Source organism: Clarias gariepinus, chromosome 5, assembly GCF_024256425.1.
Source record: "Clarias gariepinus isolate MV-2021 ecotype Netherlands chromosome 5, CGAR_prim_01v2, whole genome shotgun sequence".
Lineage (NCBI taxonomy): Eukaryota > Metazoa > Chordata > Actinopteri > Siluriformes > Clariidae > Clarias > Clarias gariepinus.
In genome coordinates, this window is record NC_071104.1 from 26,816,683 (window position 1) to 26,839,963 (window position 23,281).

Sequence of the window (23,281 nt, forward strand, 5' to 3'; positions counted from 1 at the left end):
TGTATGACCCTCAGCCTGCAATGTCATGGATCACTCACTGTGCTGATTGTATGTGTGTGCATTTGTTTCAGCAGAATTCATCTAATAGCACCATACGGTGACCATAAAACTTGATGATGAAGTTTACCTTGATGATTTACACACTAATATCTGTCATATAAATCTGTAGACTGTCATTGTTGAGATTGGGGATAAAATTCAATCTTTTTTTTTTGGCTTGCAATACACATAACTGTATAAATGAGAGATGTGGCTGGAGTAAAGTGTAACAACATATGGGTGCAGTATGTACCGTATATATTTTGGGTTTAGTATTTTATCTCTTTTTCACACCAGCAACATTTGCTTTTTGTCTGGCTGGACCTAGAAGAGTGGAAGGTATAAATGGACTATTTCTAAAGCTTAACACATAGTTTACCAGTCAAGCATGGATGCTTTTCCGACATCAGAATAAATGAAGCAGATATGTCATGAGCATTATATGTAATTTAAGCAAAAGTATTAACATTGTTACAGTGGCAATATGGGGGCACTTTGTTAAAAAAATTTAATACAAATTTATAAGCAAACAAACGAATAAATAAATGCATTTTTTTTTAAATAAAATCGATTAAAAAATTTTCTTGTCTTGAATCAGTTGACATTTGCATCCTTTTCAAATTCACTTTAGATTTCGAGTTGACAAATCGCATTGCTGGGGTCGAATGAAATGTACAATGTCATGTATAAGCCTAAGACACTTCTTTTCAGTAATGAATTACACAAAAATTGCTCAGGTAATGAAAGTGACAACAGGTCTTTTACACGTTGCTGAAAGCCACATCAATCCTTATTGACAGAAAAACACGGTGCGGCGCCATAAAGCGGCTCTGCTGCGTCCACCGTAGTGTCTAAGGGCAGTAATTACAAAGCTCATTTCAGAGGCGGCACACAGCCTGGCCATTAGCCCTGTGCGAAAAGCCATGAATGCAGCATATCTGTAGCTGAACACAGCACAGTAGTCAGGCCAAACATGCTTTGTGTTGCCGTCTACTGCAAGGGGGGGACTTACTCACCCTGCTGTCTAAAAGCTGCAGGCCGCAGGGGTCACGGCCATTCTGCCTGTGTCCACATCAGAGAAGAAACCCACAGATCTCTCCCTCCCTCCCTCCCTCTCTCTCTCTCTTTCTCTTTTTCTCTTTCTCTCTCTTTTTCTGTTTCCTTTTCTTTCTCTCTCGCTGGCCGGAGGAACATGCACACACAGTAGGCTGGACCTCTCTTAGATGTATCAATAGGCGATATGCACCAAGGTCAAAAACAAATTTTTTTTGAATTCAGCAGCGATCAGAATAATATCCAGAGGTGGGGGGGGGGATGAACAGAATGTTTACAAAGCCAAAACATCAGCTTTTGCCAGATCTTTAATGGAAAAGAAGCATTAATGCAGCTACACCTGCTCCGGTACTTTTGTGCTATTGCGCAGAGGAGCATCTGGACAGACGAATTGAACTTGGATTCAATTAAGTCGTCCTGTAAGAAGGAGCGAAGTGTGAGAGTTAGCTATACAAGCTGGAGGAGCCAAGATATGCTTGGGGTTAGCCTTGATTCAACCCACACACGGAAGCCAAGTGCAGCGTAAACAAACAAAGTAGCGAGTGTTTGCTAAATGTTCACAGTAAAAGCAAGACAGCTTTTTAAGCACAAGTTCTATTTGTGCTTTAAAAATGTACAGAGATAACAGCAGACAGGGAGGATTAAGCATCAGCCGAAGCGACTGTTGGAGCTGACATTGGGGACAGGCCCATATTGTGTTATTGCGGATAGATCTAACAAGTCAGAGACCTGAACCATAAATCAACTGAGTGAAGGACATTCTGCTGCCAGCCAGGGAAAGGAAAGAGAAAGAGAGTGTGTGTAAGAGAGAGAGCAAGAGAGAGAGAGAGAGAGACGGGAAGGGAAAGAGAGAAATCATAAAGAGATAAAAACAAGAAGTCTTAATGAGGGTTGTGTAGAGTAATAAGTGGCTGCTCAGTAGTTGCAGTCTCTGCATGTGCAGATAAGCTGTCAGCCTTGTTTTTAGCTCTGTATAAACACTCCGAAAGTGAACGGTTTAAGAGCGAGTGGTTTGGATGCTGCTGAGGATTGATGCATAGGGAAGAAAAGACTTGCAGGGGGTTTGGCGAGGATAGTGCTTTTTATCTGTGCAAAGCTGAACGACACCATGTCACATCCTGTCTGGAACCTTTCATGTTTCACTTGGCTGCACACTTCACAATCCTTCCCTATCCCTCAGCTTCCACCGAATATATTAGCATTGTTGTCCCGCTAGTTGTCATGTTTTGGAGACATGGAAGTAAAATGCAGAATATGAGCAATAACTTAAATAAAGCTTAATAACCCCAGAGGGACGAGTTAGAGCAGGAAAGAAACGGTTGGAGCCTTTGTCAAATATACAAATTTATACAGTGGTAATTCTTAATAATAAAATATTTCTGCTTTTATTAAAATGGTAAGATTGAGATCATGTTTTGCCATCATTAAGATATTAAACTTATTTATACTTATCAACTAGAGAAAATGTTAGTAGTAGTAATAGGAGTAGTAGTAGTATTAATAGTAGTACTAGTAGTAGTAGAATTGTTTTACGATTTACATTAAAAGCATTTAATAAATTTTAAGGGTGTGTTTGTGGGCGGCGGAGGGGTTGATCATGTCTATATCAGCGTGTAAAAATATGTCTCTCAAAATTGTCTCTCAAGTATGCTGAGCTGCACACACACACACACACACACACACACACTTTGTGTTTTATCAAAACTTAAGCACATATTTACATAGATCTTTTAAAATAACCATAATTGTTATAGTACATAGATTTATTAAAATAATAATAAAAAAGCACCTGTTAATACTCTGAGAAGTAAAAGTAAAAAGTATTTTTTCGTCAATAAAGAGCAAGACAAATCAGTTACTGTATAGTTAATATTTATGTAAACTTTTACTTACGTAGGATCAGGACTGAAAAGGCTTCAACCAAATTCGACATTCTGGCTGGTTCTGGCCTGCCCTCTAGCGTTAAACTGATATCTTGATGTGAAACAAGGCAAGCTCAGGACAGACAGTAAAGCAGAAACATATAAAATAACCACTCATAAACACAAACATCAATATCATTTATAAATCATATTTGGTTCTATTCCGCTTGCATTAGTAGTCACAGTAAAACAGAATAATGGACAAATCACTGCTTGATTTTTCTTGCAAAAGAATTGAATACATAGAGGATTTTGCAACAAATGTGCTTAATATTTAATGCAAGTCTTTTCAAGCACGTAATGAATAAGGAGTAACCCTGACAAATTGGACCCATTGGCTTAGCAGGAATAAAAGAACTCGTATAAAGAGTAACAGAGATATACTAACAAAATGAAATTGTCCGCAATACATGACCAAAAAATAGCTGAAAAGTTGCCTAAATAACTAAAAAAACCCTCAAAAAGGACAATGTCATTCATGTAGTGTTGTCTGAAAATGACATAGGTATAAGAAATGGAATAGCTTTTCCATTAAACCTAGACTTCCATTTAACCACAGCTTTAGCCTTGTCTACAGAAATGCATAGAAGTTCCTTTTTATTCTGATAGATATGGGAAAATTGAGCTAGAGAGCAAAAGCAGAGAGAGAGAGAGAGAGAGAGAGAGAGGCAGTGAATGCCCAGTGAGAGGTCAGCCCAGTATTGAATTTTTCGAATATTTCTCTAAATACCTCCTGGCGCTGTAAATATTTTTAACTACAGCCTAGTACTTTAGGGATGGCCAACTCTCCCAGCACAGCACTGCTGTTCCGCTAGCCTGTCCAGAAAGACGAGAAAGAGGGAGCAGGGAAAAAAAAAAGAAGAAACAGTGCTTTGGGTTATTCATCGATTGACTATTCAAATCCCAACATATGCTGCTCCACTTCCACTCCTGAGTGCTCAGAGAAATGAACCATTTCCTTTCTCTCTTCCATCTGCCACACACACACACACACACACACACACACACACACACGCACACACACATGTAAATGGGCCTTACAGTATGCACACATAGGGTATAAGTGGGCTGCTTGTTTAAACCCTTAATGTGCCTAAACCAAGGACTACAATTAATTACAGATTAACATAGGACATTGTCTATATATATATATATATATATATATATATATATATAAAGATAGATATAGATTTAGATATATATAGATAGATATAGATATACATATATAAAACCTCAACTTATCTTTATCTTCTATTTTATAAATATTATTTTATCCTTTTAAATATTTCCAGTTTGTCTACATAATTAATAATCGCATGATGGAATTGCATATAAATATTCACGTTTAACTACCTTATAAGGTTTTTTTTTTTTTTGCTAAATAATAGGAAAAAAGTCAGGCCACAAATATTTTTGTAATTTCTACAGTATATTCACAAATCATTTTGCTCGATGGTCAGACAAAAATAAAGAATAAAAGAAAAAAATAACTTTTTATGGTTTTTGCACAGTATGTTGGTGTCACAAACCTACTGTTTGTTTTACTTTCATGACTTCTTGGATTTTCTTTTTCTTTTTCCTTCTCTATTCTCTATCTGAATATTTCTCAGCCTCTTCACCTGTGCCTCCACTGACCCTCCTTTCTTTCTCATCCTATTGTTTGATCAGCTGGAACAGCAATCTATCTCTTTTTCAAGCTGTCTCCTCTTCATGTCTTCAATGTCCAAACCACCTCCTATAATCTCACTATGAGTGCTTCTCTACTCAGGTCTCTTGCCCACTCACCTACCCGCTCACCCGTCAGCATGTCAGACCACCCATCAGCCAGGCGGTTGTCTGAGGATAGATAGTGAATTTGGGAGAAAGAAAACTCAGAGTAGCACTGTCAGAGTTCCTGCTGCATGTGGAGCAAGAGTTTGGTATGGACTTACTTTCTAGATTTCATGGCCAGCCTTAAAAATGAGACTAGTTCTCCACTCAAATGTTGAATTGATTTACTAAATGTTACCTGAATCAGACAGGCATGAAAGTGTAACATGGTTTGCGCCATAACAGTTTCTCAGAAAGTCACATGGAGAGCGTATTGCAGTTTGTGCATGTTCATTGTAGTGTGACTGAACGACAGTGACAGCGTTTCCATGGCCAGTGATTCAGGATCGGTTGTTCGTTGATTCATTACATTACTAGAAGAGTTACAGAACTTTTAGTTAATTATACTGACTACATAAATATTGGTTGTTAAGAGTTATTCAAATTATTATCTACTGTAATTATTTCTTCACCTTGTTAAACTGAGCTTCCCTAATGCAATAGCAACTCTTTTTTTTTTATGCAACCAAAAATTTTATTTGAGACAAATGGTCCACGTACACAAACATAAAAATACAGATGATGTAAAATGTTGTACGATTTTCAGAGAGACTTGCTGCTGTCTCTTCCTTCACTTCTCTTCCTGTTGCTGTTTCCAGGGCATGCATCGCAAAAAGTGTTCATTTTAAGGAACCCAGTTATTTTGAAACTGGTGTTTCGTAGAAGAAATTACACCGTTTAATAAAATGTTTCAATAAGGCTACATAATGCCTCTAAGTGTTTAAGATTAAAATATCAATCTGTTGCATGTGTTATTCTTTTGTTAGCTCAGTAATCACTTTCATGAATCTGCTGATAATTGTGAACTCATGAATATGAATAGCGACACGGTGGTGTGAGGTTAGCATTGTGGCCTTGCAGGGTTCAATTCCCGCCTTTGGGTGTGTGTGCGTAGAGTTTGCATGTTCTCCCCTGCTTAGTGTGTTTTCCTCCGGGTGCTCCGGTTTCCTCCCACAGTCCAAAGGCATGCATATTAGGCTAATTGGTGTTTCCAAATTGCCAGTAGTGTATGAGTGTGTATGCGCGTGAGTAAGTATGTGCATGCATGTGCTCTGCAATGGACTGCCACCCCAGTCTGGCTTCCCATGAGCCTGAATAGGATAAGCATTATAAAGAGAGAGTGTGAATATAAACGTTAGAATAAACACAAATTAAACCACTTTTACCTCATACTAGTAAGGACAAAGAAACCTTTGTCATGGGTGTCCTGTTTGTCTGGAAACTTGAACCACCTAGGTTTATTTTTTAATACATGCACGCTTATTACTCAAATATTACCTTGTTGATTGTTTAAATATACCCTATAGAGAGATTTTGAATCATCCATTTTTTTGTGATAAAATATAAAGTCTAAGGTTTTTTAAGACATTCTTAATTTGTTGATGGGCTACTGAGCTACAGGTTAGGTTTACAATACCACCTACAGATGCCCTACATGACTCCCACACATGCATGCTATAACAGCGGGGTGTCAGTCAGTCAGTCAGTTCTTTCAGTAAAGGTGACTTGTGATGTCTAGATTGATGTGAACAGCACTGTAGCAATTTAAAAATATATATACAAGTTTCTCCTTTTTTATTTCCTGAGCTGCCTCACAGCTCCAGGGTCTGAGGTTTGATTCTAAATTTGGACCTGTGCATACTTCTCCCCATGTCTGCCTGGGTGTTCTCTGGGTACTTCTGGTTCCCCCGTGCTAATAAACATTGCCTGGCCGTAGGTGTGAGTGGAGATGTGGTGTGTGTGTGTGTGGAGTGTGTGTGGAGTGTGTGTGTTTCTGTGTCATGCCCTGCAGTGGACTAGTGTCTCTGTGTGTCTGACCGGGATGAAGTTATTTCAGAAAAATAAATAGAGGATAAACAGCATCATCTGATCATGCATTACACATAAAATCTATTGCTGTCCACACCAACTTGACAGTTTCTGACACTTATTTGACAATTTACTTAATTGACATTTTCTGCCTTGGTGATCAGTCATGGTCTAAAAAAAACACAATTTGTTACGTTTCAAAATACATTATGCTTTTTGTTATACTGCAAAGACTTTTTTCACCAAAGCTATACCATAAAGCTCATATTTCTATAAAGCTTACAATCACAAAGTTTCTCTTCTGTGTAGCAGGTGTACAATAGAAACAGAGAACATGATTTACATTTTTACAAGATGCACAGAGACTGCACAATAGATCCCCTGATGTTTGGAACAGGAAATCATTCTTTCTATGTAGAAAAGTATTTTCCTGATTTTTTTTTTATTAATATGGCAAGGCTAGGAAATCAAATCATTTGAGACATTTTAGGATTAGAAATATTGTTAGTGTACAGTATGCCACACACTGCAGCAATTAAGGTAATGCTAGCTTATAGATTGGAGGTTTTCTGTAGAATATCGCAATGAATACTAAATACGTTTGGGAAATGAAGGAATTGATGATCTGCTCACTGTGCTTTTCTTTATGGTGGTCATATCTTAACTAATATATACAAATTAAATTCTAAGTGTTGCTATCAAATTACATATGCAATTCCTAATTGTTGTGTACATGCGTGGGAAGTATGTGCAAAAATATAAAATTTCCCCACGTATGTATGCCACTATTATTATTATTATTATTATTATTATTAGTAGTAGTAGTAGTAGTAGTAGTATTATTATTATTATTATTATTATTATTAGTAGTAGTAGTAGTAGTAATAGTATTATTATTATTAGTAGTAGTAGTAGTAGTATTAATAGAAGTAGTAGTAGTTGTGGTCGAAACAGTAGTAGTAGTAATAGTATTCATTTTCGCCATGATTGCATCGCTCATTTAAGTGCTATTTTCCCTATTCTTTTATCTGGCATTATGAATTTAAGGTCAAACTTTTCTTTGTCTTCACGTTGTAATGAATGCAAACATACAGTAAATGTCAGCATACGCATATAAATGTCTTGAAAACAGATTCAAAAGAATGGAAATCACTTTACAGACACATACATTTTTTAAATACATTTTCCTATTGTCATTTTACTAAAGTATTTTATATCCAATCTAAGGTTGTATTTTATGAGACATAAATAGGTTGATGATACAGACCAGTGATGACAAAATGATGATGACTAAAGTTATTATCATTATGATAACATCTGTAATGATTATTTCAATGAATGCATGCTCATGTAGTTTAAATTGGATGCACTACCAGAGAGAAAATTATGTGTGTAATCAGGGGTTGCAATAAACGTTAAATCTGAACATTAAACAAATGAGTCATTTATACACAATCTTTTTATTACTCTATGCATACATTCCTTGCAACTCAGTATTTTGTAATGCAAAAAGAAAAAATGCAAAAACAAATTTTGCATTCTTTTCTAATTTATTACTTTTTTATAATTTAGGTTATGAGCAAAAATGTCAATTAAAGGTAGAATCTAATCTAAATATTCAATAATTTATTAGTATTTAATATATCTATTTGATATATATTTTACTTTTTTGTACACTTAAGCAGGCTTGGACAGCTTAAGTGTGTAATAATTTGTGTAAATTATCCATGTAATATTATATCCAATAGAGTGTCACCTGGAAGGATACATAGGGATAAGTCTCCAGGAAAATCTGACTTTATGTACAAAGGAGTTAACATGATCAGTAGAACAAATATGCTTTCATTTAAATTGTGTCTTAAAAGAATGAATGCAGAGTCATGATTATTCACAGTATTGAACAGTAGGGTTTCAGTTTTTCTTGTTCTAAAGCATTCTGTTTATTTTCTATTTGAAATAAAAATCCTGGATTTTAAGTGTGGTCTCAGACTTTTGAACTTCACTGCATATCATATAAAATTAAGCAAAACAACTTCCACGTATGCACCTACTGTAGGTTAATATCAATAATCATTTAACACCTTTATAAGACATTTTACTCTAACATACTGATGCTTAAAATTGTTTCCAATTCTAAGTCCATTTATAATTGGGCGGCTTAAAAAAAAGAACATCACAGAGTGCATAAAACCAAATCTCTGCTATTTAAAAATAGAGCTTTGAAAAGAATACCATAAGTTTTTTTTTTTTTCTCATTGACTTTTGAGACTTAATGACTCTCTAGTGACTCCATGAAGAATTACTCTCAGTAATTGATTATTAAACCCAGAAACTGTGTTACTCTTGCAAATAACAAAGCAAGGTATTTGCCATCCAAAGACCTCAGAAATGGTTAGAGAGAGAGAAAAAAAACTAGGGTTATCCTACAGATGAGAGAGCCTACTCTGAAACACTACAATTAACTTGAAATAATTTATCAGTGAGAGACAGTACAGCATTTAAACAAAAAAATAGTTTAAAGTGATCAACCCATCAAAATAGTGTAAATATTCAAGTTTTCAGTAACAAGTTGCTGATACAAGATGTATTGATTAAGGATTTATTGTGCTTGGTCCATTATATAAATAGATGTTGGTATCTATAGTAGAATATTTGGTTAGATATTGTAATTTTGTCCCTTTATCAATCAATTTTAAGGCGGCTTAACTTGATTTTAATTATGGATATTCAGCATAAGTGATTTATTTATGTTAATAACTGAAAGAAACAATAACTTATAATTCAAATCATATGGTCAAATTGCTGTCTCTGCATGTCACACATCTGTTGTTCTTTGAAGCATGTTATATGTCATTTAAGCATTCTTAGTTTCATAGTTTAATTAATGATTGAAAGTCTGCTGTTCCTTTTTACATGGCTCCAAGAAATTCTGATGTAGTTCATGAATTGTTTTGTTTACTGGAGGGAGTTTTTTGTTAACAAACAAATGCTGATGCTAAAAAGATTTTTATAATACTTTTTTTTAGACTTTAGATAGAAAACAATCACAATAATCAATTAAGTACTGTAGGCTACATAGACACACATACAAAAACAGATAGCAGAGTCTCCAAAAAAAAAAAAAAAAAAACAAGACTAGGACACAAAGACAGTGTTTCAAACTTGTACATGTATTTTAGATTTACTGTACAAGTATAAAAATAAGGATTGAGCTGATTTTGTTGACTTGAGCTTTTAAATCAGTTATGTATAAAAAAAAAATTGAGGTTGTTTGTGTGTAGCAAATATTTTTATCTTTATTTAAAATTTTCCATATGTCTCTCTCTCTCTCTCTCTCTCTCTGTTTGTGTGTGTGCGTGTGCGCATTTATTATGATTCTTACCTAAACTGAAGGTAGTTCATCCTCTACCTTGGGGGCTTAGATGACATTAACTGTGGCATTAACAGTAGAAAGGAAAGTCTTATAAGGCAGTGTTCAGGCTGCAGGCTAGTCCAGTCAAGGGGTCATTTACCAGCCTAAGTCAAGTTTTATTGCAATCCTTTCCTTATGCATATATATTTATATAGAGAGACAAGATCACTGTACCTGTACTATGGCAAGAAGTTCACATACTGTAGTGCCACATGTAGCCTAACAGTTAAGAGCAAGAGTGAAGTCAATTTCATTCCTTAATTCAGGACTCAGCTGTTCCCGGCCTCCCCTTGGCCAAGCTACAGTATACAGAGCTTCTGACTTCTCCTGACCGATAGTGAGGGCGCTGTAGCCAGAAAGGCCTCAGAGCGGCATAGCTCACTTTGGGCTGTAACTAACATGGTGAATTCATTAAGGAGCATCTACTCCAGAGCTGCAGCTTTTTCTCTTTCTGACAGCTGCTGTCTGTGGAAGGCCCTGGAGCTAGACATGGATCAATGGTAGAAACACATCCAAGAGAGCGTTTAACAGCAGCAAACCATGTAAGAAAGAAGGGGGTGTATTTAAGATATCAGTCTCTACATGAGAGAGAGAGAGAGAGAGAGAGAGAGAGAGAGAGAGAAAGAGAGAGAGAGGCCAGGGAAGAGGAGAGGTGAAATATCCATATTATCAGAAGGTACTACTGTAGATACAGGTGTTGAAACATGTGTGGGAGGGGGGGTTACATTAACAAATTAAATCTGTATAATCTGTAACATGTCTTATGGATATAAAAAGTATTATTACTTAGTATTATTTAAATTTTAAAATCTAAATGTTTTCTGACCTGAAATGTTTCTCTATCCAGAGATTCCCTAGCCCTTAAATCACAATAAAAAAAAAAAAAATTCCATATAAATACTGTATATAAATATTAATCAGACAGAATTTAAAAACTTATGTACATGTACTGTAAATCAGCATTGTCTACATCAGTCTCTCATTGTGAAAACCAAATTTTTTTTTTTTATACTTAGTCATTTCTTTACTCATCTCATTAAAACCCACTGATTATTTCACTCACTTTTGCTTTGTTAACTACATTTCTCAACAGTTTTTCCTATTAGCATTTGTTAACCTGCTCTTTATCTGACATAGTCTTTGCAGTCAAAAAGTCAAGTAAAGGATGAAAAATAACATAACGAAAGCATTTGGCCAAATATATTAAATTTTTAAATTTGTAATTTTTTAAGTAAAAAAACATGAGAAAACACTATTTGGAAAACAATCATAACATTTGCGGCGATTACTTAAACACAAAAATCAACAGGAAAAATTTCTGCTATGTTTAATAGTAAAAGTAAGAGCATTTAAAAAAAAAAAGTAAGAGCAAGATCTCTTTCACTCACTCATCTCTTATACTGCTTAAACTGTAATAAGGGTCGTGGGGACCTGGAGCCTATCCCAGGAGGCTTAGGGCACAAGGCAGGGTACACCCTGAAAAGGGTGCCAATCTATCGCATGGCACACACATACACACACTATGGTCAATTTGAGAATGCCAATTAGCCTAACCTGCATATCTTTGGACTGTGGGAGGAAACCAGAGCACCCAGAGAAAACCCACCAAGCATGGGGAGAACATGCAAACTCTATGCACACAGAGACGGGAATCGAGCCTGGCCGGGAGTCGAACCCAGACCCTGAAGGTGCAAGGCGACAGTGCTAACCACTACATCACCATGCCGCTACGTAAGAAAATAAACAAAAATAAAGACAGCGCTGAATAAAAATAAAATGCTGTGCTTTTAATATAATTGAAAATAAAGTAAATCCAAGGAAACACTTTTTAAAGCTTTTTTTTTTTTTTTTATCTTTAGTTAAAATCTTTGGTTGTTTTCCAGAATTCAGCCAGAGTGACTGAAATTGTCATCATTATTATTATTATTATTATTATTATTATTGTTGTTGTTGTTGTTGTTAATATTATAAATGGTGTACATAATTAAAATTAAAATTTTATTTGTCACATACACAGTCATACACAGTACGATATGCAGTTAGTGCTTGAGTTACTCTGTTGCTTAAGTTACACTTAAGTTACAGTACTATGTGTTTAGATAATCTACTTTACTAATTCTGTAGATCAGACAACAATTTTTTATAAAGCATTTTATACATTAGCCTATGGCCTGATCCCCAACAACATGACCAGGACTTACAGTATAGCTGATTTTTCATAATGAAGAAATTATAGTCTTTTAATAGAAATATGAATTCAAATAAATGGAGTATAAATGTAATAGCATAGTATGCATTATACTATTTAACTACATATAAATCTAAACATAATACAAATATAGATATGATAACTTATCATGTATAATAACTATCTGCTTGAGATTTAAATATATCTGATTATCTGATTTTATTTAAAAATTGTTGTATCACCTGTAAAATTGCTTAATGAAACTGTGCAACTTGTCTGTTGACTGGTTGCAGAGCATATAGAGCAATTTTTCTATATATCTAAATAAAATAGCACTGATAATTTTATGTAAAAAGGGTATTAGATATAATTACATCTAAGTTATTAGATATAATTACATCCAAAATTATTAATTTTAATGCTCATGCACCCTTCAAAACTCAAGCTGTCTACAATCAATATTGTGCTGGCATTCTGAATGAATTAAACTGCAGACTCAGCAAGTCATCTACTGCCATCTGCTGGAAATTTCAAAATCAACAAAAACAAAAAAACAAAAACAAATGAAAACATAATTCCATGCATGCTACCATATGGTTTACATCATTCATTGCAATCACTTCACATTATACAAGTATGATAGACTGCTGGCTTTAAACCGAACAAAAATCGTGCAGCTAATAAACTTTATGAAAGACGTGTAAAACTGCACTGATATTTAAAGATCCTTTTTGGATCTGTATGGCATACAAGCCTCAAAATATAATTTCGAAGCAAGATCATTTTAGAATTCTGATTTGTGGAATGAAGTCAGAAAATTTCAAATTTTCTTTCTGTGCCAAAATAAAGAAATGTATTCTTAAGGTGAATAAAAAAGCCTTTAGAAGTAAACAGAACTGTAGCACCAAGTAAAAAGGTACATTCTTCAATTCAAAGATGTGTCTGGTGGTGATAAATGGTTTTTAAGCCTTGACTTAGAAATAGAAGAAACTTAACTTAGAAGCCAAAAGAATGGCTTGAAGGTGGTTGCACAAAGACTGCATTCTGACCAGCAAATAGAGTACTTGAGTTCAACAGCATGTCGTTTGTAGTACATAAAGGCCCAGGACATATGTGAAATACTTAGAGATTTTTAATGACAAAACTTTCTCCTTTTAAATAATATTTTTAATCAACTTTAAATCATTTGAAAAGAGTCATTGGTCTAAGGTAAAATGTATGCAAACACATACATTATATATATATATATATATATATATATATATATATATATATATACTGTATATATATATATTTCTTTTTTTTTTGCCCAGTCATATAAAATGTATGTGTTTGCATACATTTTACCTTAGACCAATAACTCTTTTCAAATGATTTAAAGTTGATTTAAAAAATTATTTAAAAGGAGAAAGTTTTGTCATCAAAAATCTCTAAAGAAATATATATATATATTATATATTTTTTTTTTTTTGCCCAGTCATTTATGTATATATATTAACTGAGTATTGAGCTTGGGATAATGATGATAAGTTTCAGTACAAACTACTGTTTGCTTGGTGTGAGACACTGCAATTTACCACTGGCCCAAATTCTTTTTATACTATACTGATTGTTCATTAATTATTCAGGAAGCCATGAATATTTTATGCCTGTTGGTGCTAATAACACTCTATTGGTAGAGACTCTCTGCAGGTTTTTTCGAGGTGCCATCACATCGACCTTGCTTAAAATCTGTGTGTCTCGCTCACTGTGGTGTGGTACATTTATTGATGGTTCACTTAACGAGCATGAGATTTTAAGTGCCTAAAATGAGCAATGGTTGAAACCTTGCTGAAGATCCTAAAGCCTTAACACTAATGAATTAATAAATAAATATGTAAAAAAAAAAAAAAAAAAAGTATGATTATGACATGTTTACCGGCTGGTTGCTAGATTTGACCTGAAAGAGACATAATTAAGAATCATGTAAATTTTAATAATTGCTCTAGCCAATTTAAATGTCATGTAGATTACCCAATTTGTGCTTAAATGCAGATCATAAACAATGATGTCTATGAAGATCTCAATTCCTCATCATCTGCAACTGCATCTAACAAATTATATATTAAATGAGGCTCATCACGATCTGTAAAAATTCATAACTACAGAAACCCATCATCATTATATGTGCATATTGCATACTCCTAAACTTCTCTTTATATCTCTTTCCATTCACATCATTACTTACTTTTTTAAGTAAGCAATCTGACCCATAATAAACCCACAAAACACATATAAGAATGATTAATAGGCCAAAAAGAAAATGATGATACTGTAAGACTTTACAGAAGTCCTCATAAACACTACAAAAATACACGAAGGAAGAATGTGTACTGTTAAATACTCTACAGTACTCCGTGCTTCAAATCAGGAGCATGAATAGTTGATGAGTTCACGTGTTAATAATGACAGTGTAAAGGCAGGTGAACAAAGCCAGTTTTATAGGAGACATATATAAACAGTGTCATTCACATACACCACACTGTCAGGGCCTGTATCAAAAGAGCAGAGCACTTCTCAGCAGAAGCATGGGAATAAATCTACTCCTTTGACAAAAGGATTTAAAAGTCACAGTCATCCCTCAGCATCGGAAATGAAAAGTTACCAGTGTTTCGACTACAGTGCAAATACCATGGTGAATCAAGACCTATCTAAATGCATTTTCTTTTATCCAGGAATATAAAACAACTTATCATTCAGGTCGGTTAATTTTGCATACTAAAGTTTATAAAACATGACTCAATATTACACACAGACAGAAAAGTTGTTTGCTTTTCTATTAAAAAAAAATATGAATTGCAACCTAAGATACTGTATAAGCATGGTCCAAAATCAAGACCTAACAAGACATAGCAAAGAAAGAAACATTTTCCTGGCTTTTAACTCAAATGCATGAATGTTTTTACAGTATTAAAACTTTTTATCAAGTGTTCTTTATTTAGCTTTTTTGTTGTTGTTTTCTTTTTTTACAGTACAACATGTTAATTACATGTGATTCAAAATCACTAATAGCTTTTGTTTTCTTAAGGGAAGGTTTGAGGGTGAAATCTCACAACCTGAAGAAACAGCACATCGCCAGACAATGATTGTAGTGGTCATCTTCACTGTTCTTAAAACAGAAACTTACCACTTCAGGGGTTAAACGCTAGAACCTGAATCATAACAAGTATCCATAAAATATGCATTTTAATATAAAATTGGATTTGTTCAATTATTGATAACAAGTGACTTCACACATTCTGTCCGAGTTTTAATGTTCAGCATGTAAACCACTTACAGTGTGATCCAGCATCTAGGGTGCTGTGTGTGTATATTATGTTCATATGTACTCTATGTGTTTAAAGTGAGTGTGTATGTCTCTGTGTATGTACATTCCATGTTCTGGTAAAGCAAAGACCAAAAGAATGTGTGCATGTCTGCTTGGAGTGTGTAAAGCAGCACTGACAGCTGCCTTTTCATGCTAATACAACCCATTGCATTTGGACAGAATGTGGCCTACAGCATGCACAGAGAAAAGTCTCACCTCTCAAACAAACTACACATATCACATTTTTTTTTTTTTTTAGAAAATACCTGAATTATTTCGTCACATGAGTTAACAAGGAGACATAAACATTTAACATTATACCCAAAAGCTCAAAGAAGGGTGTCTACATCCCCTGAAGGCCCTCTTCCTGCTGGCAAAACCAGCAGTGTCAGCTTATTGTGCATGTGTGATTATGGCTGTACCATGTCTGTCTATTCTGTTCACATAATATGGACACAAAAGTTGTCAGCCCTCTGACTGACAGGTTGCTACTTTAGCTTCTCCCATCACCTCAGAATTCGAAAGCTTCATACAAATCATTCAAGCTGCAATGTCTACATTTTTTGTACAGTACAATCGACCAAAACCTTCTTCATAAAGAGCTATTAATCCTGCCTTATTATAAAACACAGTCTCAGAGTGGACTCTCATACACTCCTCAGCACTTAACAAGTCCCTTTTCAATTCCATTAAAGTCTTTTTTGATCTTGCAGCACCCCACAGCTTATGATCATTATTTCACATAGGAGTGAACATTGAAACTAGACAGGAAGAGTCTGTGTGAGTTTCCTGTCCAAGGCACGAGCTGCGCTGTCGATTTGTCCAGAGTCACCCTGTGAATGTGTGTGGTCGTGTGATGGAGCGCAAAGGGGTCAGAGGTGAACTTCAGGGTTGGCAGAGGGACGAGAAGGGGTGTATAAGTGTGGGAAAGGAGCTGGATGATCTTGGAGTTGGAGTAGAATGGGTTGGAGTAGTTGCTGTTTTTTTTTTTTGACAGCTCAAAAGGTGATTGGACAACGGTTTTGGGCTGGGTTCACAGGGTGGTTCGGGCACAGTGGTGTTTAAGCTTGCAGGGCAACACTCCACGATTTAGCTGATAAAACTCCACCAGCTGTAGCAGATCACTGAAGCGTGTGTTTCCATCATCCAGGCTGTAGAAAAGCTCGCCGTCATCCTCAACCTTACACACACAACCGTAAAGACACTTATTTCATTGATCTGACAGCAAAAACATATACGCTAATAAGGAAGTTGCAGTACAAATTAAATGTATTTCTATTGTCCACATTGCAAATGGCTAAATCGTATTTTTCGATCGTCGGAATATTCGTCGGAATATTCAATCAAATACCTGCATTAAATAGACAGTTTGGGTTTCAATGTATTCAGCAGACATTAATATGAACTAAAGCCTGTGGCTTATGCAATGGGCTTACGCAATGTTCATTTATAACATTAACCGAAGATGAGATTCTCCAAAATGACTAAATTATGTGGACTGCCTTAATGCTAAATTTCATCTCAATTTTGCACTTTGTTGTTGTCAAGAAAAAAAAAAAAGTACACTACCGTTCAAAAGTTTGGGGTCACTTTCTGACTCCATGATAGTCCTTTTCCTTTCTACAGTGTAAATGAATGCTGAAAAAATGCATTAATCTCCCTTGAACAGTTGATATTGAAATGTATCTGCTACTTATGCTCTGTAAAGACTTCATAACGCCTCTAATCTGAGGTGCTGTTAATTGGTCATTTTTTAGGCTGATAACTCTAAATGAACTTCTCATCTGCGGCAGAGGTAGGTTTTGGTCTCGCCCTCCTGGGATGGCCTTTATGAGAGTCAGTTTCATTATGGTGCTTGACGGATTTTGCAAATGCACTTGACAATACTGTTCTTGAAAGAACTATTACAGAAAGGCTGACCTCTGTGTCTTAAATTAACAACTAACTGTTGTTTTTGTTGTTGTTACGTAATCACCATACGTACCATAATTCCATATGTGTTATTTTATAGTTTTGAAATTCCCACTATTGTTGTAGAATGTAGAAAATAAATCACTAAACAAAAACAAAGAAATTTGGAAGTGACCCCAAACTTTTGAGCGGTAGTGTATGTCTAAACTTATCCAAAGTTAAAACAGAACTTACAGGCACTATTTGAAAGTGTCTGATTCTCTGTGCATGGCACAGGGACAGGACGAAGGTCTTGGGGTTGCTTTGGCTGTCCCTTAAAAGGAAAACTCTGAATAGCAACAAAATGGAAAATTAAACCATTGTATTTAAAAGACAGTGGAAGAATACAAAAGATAAAGAGAAGATATGGATAAAAGATTAAATGTAATAACAATAAAAAAAAAAAACACATGGAACAAGAAGTACCCATCAATGAGGCCATGCTGGGTGATCAGTTTGTGAGCCTCGTCTCGAGACAGTTTGCTGTGGAACCACGGCTGAGCCATGTGGATTGCTACAGAGCAGGAGAACAAATTCAGCGTATGCCATAAAAGGTAAAAAAAAAAAAAATGGAAGTGAGAATGGAAGACTGACCTATGTTAGAGAGGGAGCTTTGGGAGGGGGAGCAGCTTCCGTGGCTAAGTCGATGGCAGCTCTTCCTCTGAAAGAGAAAAGTAATTATCATCCTAATGCACAAACAAGTCATATTACTACTATCATGGCAACTGTTATTACTTACAGTGCTTTATGCACGGATCCTGTTGTGACCCAAAGATAGGTCTCAAAACCATAAAGTGTTTTATTTACCCTTTGAGTACTATATTAATTATATTAGTTGCAGACAAGCTATATCATCATACAGTAGGACCTGCCAGACTGAGCTCCTCATGTCAGTTGGTAGACTTGGGTTCACAGTGGAAGACCTGACAAAATATGCCTGTTTTTCACACTTCTAAATAAAACATTCTGACTGGCTGTGGCACAACATGCCAGAGCCAATTAAACAGAAACGTTAAATGTAAGCAAATCAATATCTGAGCTCAATCAGCGCTAAGTATTCCTACAGATTTACACAGCAGATCGAGAATGTGACATCTCCAGTTTCACAGAAAACAAGCAACATCTTTCAGTCAACATTTGTGCCTCACCCTCCATGATAGACCTTCCTCCACAGCCACTGACAGAGCCTCTGATGGGTTATCAATCACACGGCTCCTCTGCCCTGAGAAATCCATGGCCACAAGAGAGTTCTCTGAAATGCTTCTCTGAAAAACATGCACACATGCATAACGCACAAAAAGAACTAGGGACTGAGGATTTCTCTTCTATCAGTACAATAAACATACACACACATGCACGCACGCACGCACACACACTCTTCAATGCTCTTTTATCTTTGTGGAGTCATGCTGCCATCCAGTGTTCTAATAATGCAATTTTTGTTCTGATCGCCAATACTACAGACCATAATATTAAATATTAAGATGTATTTGAGTAGATTAGTAGCTTTATATACTACAGGTTGATACTCTTTCTACTATATGTACAGTATATAGTAAGAACCTGTCATAAATTTTTGATCCCTTCAGGATTTTGAGTCACAAAATTTTATTGGGGCTTCATTCCTAGTAGACCTGTGTTTATTTCTGTTGTAACAGCTCCTTGTAACACTTAACGTATTTTCCACCAGTTTAAAAAAGGGAAAACTATTTGCATGCATTGAACAGTGATGAAAATGCACAAACCCAATACAGAGACACAGCAGGGATAATTATTTGCATTGTTTTTTTATTAGTTAAACTTGTGTTTAAATAAGACGTACAACTAGTTACAGTGGCACAGTGGCTAGTATTGATCTGACAGTTCTCTGGTTTAATCCCGAGCTCAGGTAATTGTACTGTATGTGATTGGTTGCATGTCCTGGCTGCATGTCCGTGTGGGTTTCCTCATATTGTTCAATACCATGCAGGTTGGTGGCCTGTCTGCATTAAATGGGTCATGCCCTTCGGTACAAGAAAGAGTGCATAAATGTGTATGAATGTGACCTTTCAAAAAGCTGGTGTAGCAACAGAGGTGAATTCTCCTGTGTTGTCATTATTAGCTGTGGTTTAAACTACAAGCCTGACCAGGATCATTATTATTAGTAATTATTATAAATAATTACTAATAATAATAACTGTGTTATTATTATTTTTAACTGTATGTATGTACAGTAAAGACTTTGTGTAAAAACCACCCAAAGTTATATTACAAATCATACAGTAGCCTTTGCCCGTTGAACCAGTTTAACCATTTACTCCACTTATTCCACATGGTTAACCAAGATGATTCTTGTCACAGGCTTAATTTTTAGGAATATTTACATCCTTTCTGTGTAAAACGCTGTTGCTTAGTGGTAGATGGTGAAGAAAGAAGGGGTGAGTATGCTTTTTTAAATAGTATAACATAATTCTTGTGCTGGTCTCCAGTCAGTCCTATCTAGAATTACTATAATCACTATGTACCATGGGCCTCACATTTAACAGTAACTGGATCCTAATGGTTCAGGGAACACTTCTATGAACAGCAGGTGTTGAAGTCTTATGACTCTCGTAAGCCGTGACTTCTGTCTCGGACTCTAGATTTGCAGCCACAAATGCTTTCACACTCCTGCACTCCGTCCAGGTTAGGACCCACTTGCTGTGCTCCACTAACAACAAGGCAGAGGTGACGAGTTGTAAAGTCAGTGAGCAGCTGATGCTGAGATATATTTAGAGTTAGTCTGTCTCCTCAATTATGTACAAGGTACTAAAAATAGCTCAGGGAGCTTTAGTCACATACAATACTCTTATTTAGACGCAACATTAGTAAATCGTTCTCAGAAATGAGCGTAAAACTGCTGCCTCCATTTACCCCATCAATAGAGAACTCAGAAGGTGTATAAAACAGCCCAGCTGGAGCAACAGAGACGCATCATGCTGAATTTAAAAGGAACATTCTAACCTCTGAGAGAGTTTTATTTTTGTAAGCTGAAAATTAAACCGTACCACTGAATTCTTGAGTGTTTTGAAGGCATTGATTGATGTGCAATAACAGCAGCTCTGACAAGCCATAGCTCTATAATACTGCCTTCATTTTAATACAGTACTTTCTACAGGAACAGCTAATTTATCTCTGAGCTAAATTTAATAAATGAATGTTTGCTATAAGGAAATGTTTATTTAACAATTTTGTCATTGTATAACGGTTAGATAAAAAGCTGCCCCTTTAAGTTATCTAACACGGGAAAGTCTACAGAACAGAACACTTTGTGCTTAGGAACAAAGCAAGCTGCTTTTGTGTATTACTTTAAGGGGGATAAAAATGAACCTTATAAGGTAATGAATGTTTATAGCATCTATAAAAAAAACGATTCCAGAAACTAACGTCCACAGCATGGTGTTCGATGCAACATTTAATGTAACAACAAACAAATAAAAGGTACAATCTGCTGTGATTTATTAACTAATACTGTGGTGTAAGAGGAACTAAACACGCCAGGACAGGCTGTTATTGGAAAATAATCAACATCAAATTGATTACAGCCACATGCTTCGTTATAACCAGACATACTATATTATGCCTTGCATATGACATATTTTAGTCCACACACCATAATAATCATACATATAGTTTATTTTGTTTTTATACACTAGCGTTAACAAATGCAATAAAATCTACTGTATGGTTGTTTAAAGAAAAATACATAATCCGCATTCTGTTAGTTTGCATTTTTTAAATAAATTATGATATTATGTAAACTGAGACTAATGAGATTCTGGTAGATTTTATTTCCATGGTTAGAATTAAACTCTATACTCTATATTTTACAGGTTGGCCTAAAAGTCTGGATCCATGGGCACTTTGATTTACACATTTAATTTTCTAATTTTTCTTTCATTTTAGACCCAAGATGCCTTTAACACTGACAATAGGAGATAAAATAAAACAAGATCTAACACCACTCAACATTTTTCTCTGTAGTCAATAATTCATCGCACCTCACTCAAAACTATAGCTGTTTTCATACTACTGCTTTGTATGGTGCCCAATCCAATCTTTAGTAATAGTAATATTGTTCTGTAGCCAAGTACATTTGAGTGTCTCCAATACAGTAGGTGGCAGAATGCACCTAGCTGGTTTGGTTTGCAATCTACCAATAACTGCAATACCTTCCTTCTTTTAGAGGATAAGATCAGCAAGTTCTACACACATACTGTACTAGATTTTAGAGCAGACAGAGGACATTGAAAATAACACATTCTAATAAGGCATCCACTTCCTTGTTTTGGTATAGTTAGTTTTGATATCTGCCTCGAACCTTCCATGAGTGCAGCGTAGCATGCTCAAAGCCACTCTTTCAAGTAGACCTGGTTCACATTACACAAACGTACCAGACTTTAGGGTCAGGTGTACTCAGGTCTGTGGCCAAGTCCCTAGTATTGAGCACCCCAAAGGAGACACCTGACAGATGTCCTGGTTACCTGCCATTTTGACTGGCCTTTTTCAAATTTTTCTTGTATGAGTTTTGTTTCACATTGTGACATTATTTATTTACAATATTTTTTACATATTTTACATTGGCCCTACTGTATGCGTGGTGGGTGCAGTGCTTCAGGTGTTTTTTCTTCTTACCCTAAAGCACTCATTGCTCTAGAATAGAGTCAGTGCGGACTCTTCAGACCCTATGACCCTTTTCCATTGTTTCAAAGTCTACTAATACTGTTTAGTTCCAATCCTCTGAATTCTTATCACATTGTGCATGTGGAAACGCTTTTACATCCACTATTAAACATAGCTGTGATTTCTACTGTTGATTTTTAATGATGCAACTTAACCCAGACTTTAAATAATCTCCATTCATTATTTTTTTTCTGACCACATTTCTTCCACAAGGTTGACAGTTCAGCACTATCCTTCCAGGTATTTTTATAATGTGTTGGACTGTTCTTAACCCAGTTCCAGTCATTTAAAATCTCCTTAGTCGTTTGCTTGCTGCAGGCCAATAATTTTGAGGATTTTTTTGTCCAGACAGTGTATATAATGTGTTCCTCATATAGTTAGGACTTAATACCAAAGCACCAAGGGCCTAAGCACCCTTTACAATTCAAAGTAAGTCTCTCTTTCTCTCGCACACATTTTACCTAATGGGACTGACCTGTCAAACAAACCAATAACAAGATCAGATAAACATTATTTCGTCAGCTTTTATTTTCTTAAAAATTGACATTTGTCTTATAATCTTAAGTAATGACAACTAGCTTAATTCCATACACTTATTAAGTTGGACTAACCCCGTGGTTCTCAAAGTGTGGTCATTAGTGGGGATTACAGGGGGGGGAGGGAATTAGTGGAAAATAATAGGAAAGTACATATTCTAATTCGTGCTTTTCTTTATTGACAATAAAGATCGGACACTAGAATCTAAACAATCACACGCAAAGAAATGGATCATTAACACAAGTTAGTTAAAATAACGTCAGAGAAAAAGTGGAACCATAGTGCAACAACCATGTTAATAGTCGGCATGTTAATTGCAGAGGAACAATATATAAGAAAACATTCGGTATTATGTATGTAATTTCATTTATTTCAATGTGTATGCTGATGTTTTATGGTCTTATATTCCTGCCACAATTCTGAGCGCGCGGTTTGACATTTTAAGAGCAGACAAA

General features: G+C 35.5%; 1 protein-coding gene across 5 annotated transcripts in view; it reads right to left on the reverse strand.

Moving 5' to 3' along the window:
- Positions 1-14,755: 14,755 nt before the first annotated feature.
- Positions 14,756-23,281, reverse strand: part of grb14 (growth factor receptor-bound protein 14) — a 60,467-nt gene continuing 51,941 nt past the window's right edge. For all 5 annotated transcript variants that reach the window (XM_053496387.1, XM_053496386.1, XM_053496388.1 and 2 more), the window contains 5 exons: positions 18,737-18,853; positions 18,183-18,249; positions 18,015-18,102; positions 17,784-17,877; positions 14,756-16,818 (listed from right to left, as the gene is read on the reverse strand). In XM_053496387.1, coding sequence (XP_053352362.1) covers positions 16,672-16,818; positions 17,784-17,877; positions 18,015-18,102; positions 18,183-18,249; positions 18,737-18,853 — 513 coding nt within the window. In that variant the 3' untranslated portion in view covers positions 14,756-16,671. The remainder of the gene's footprint in view (positions 16,819-17,783; positions 17,878-18,014; positions 18,103-18,182; positions 18,250-18,736; positions 18,854-23,281) is intronic.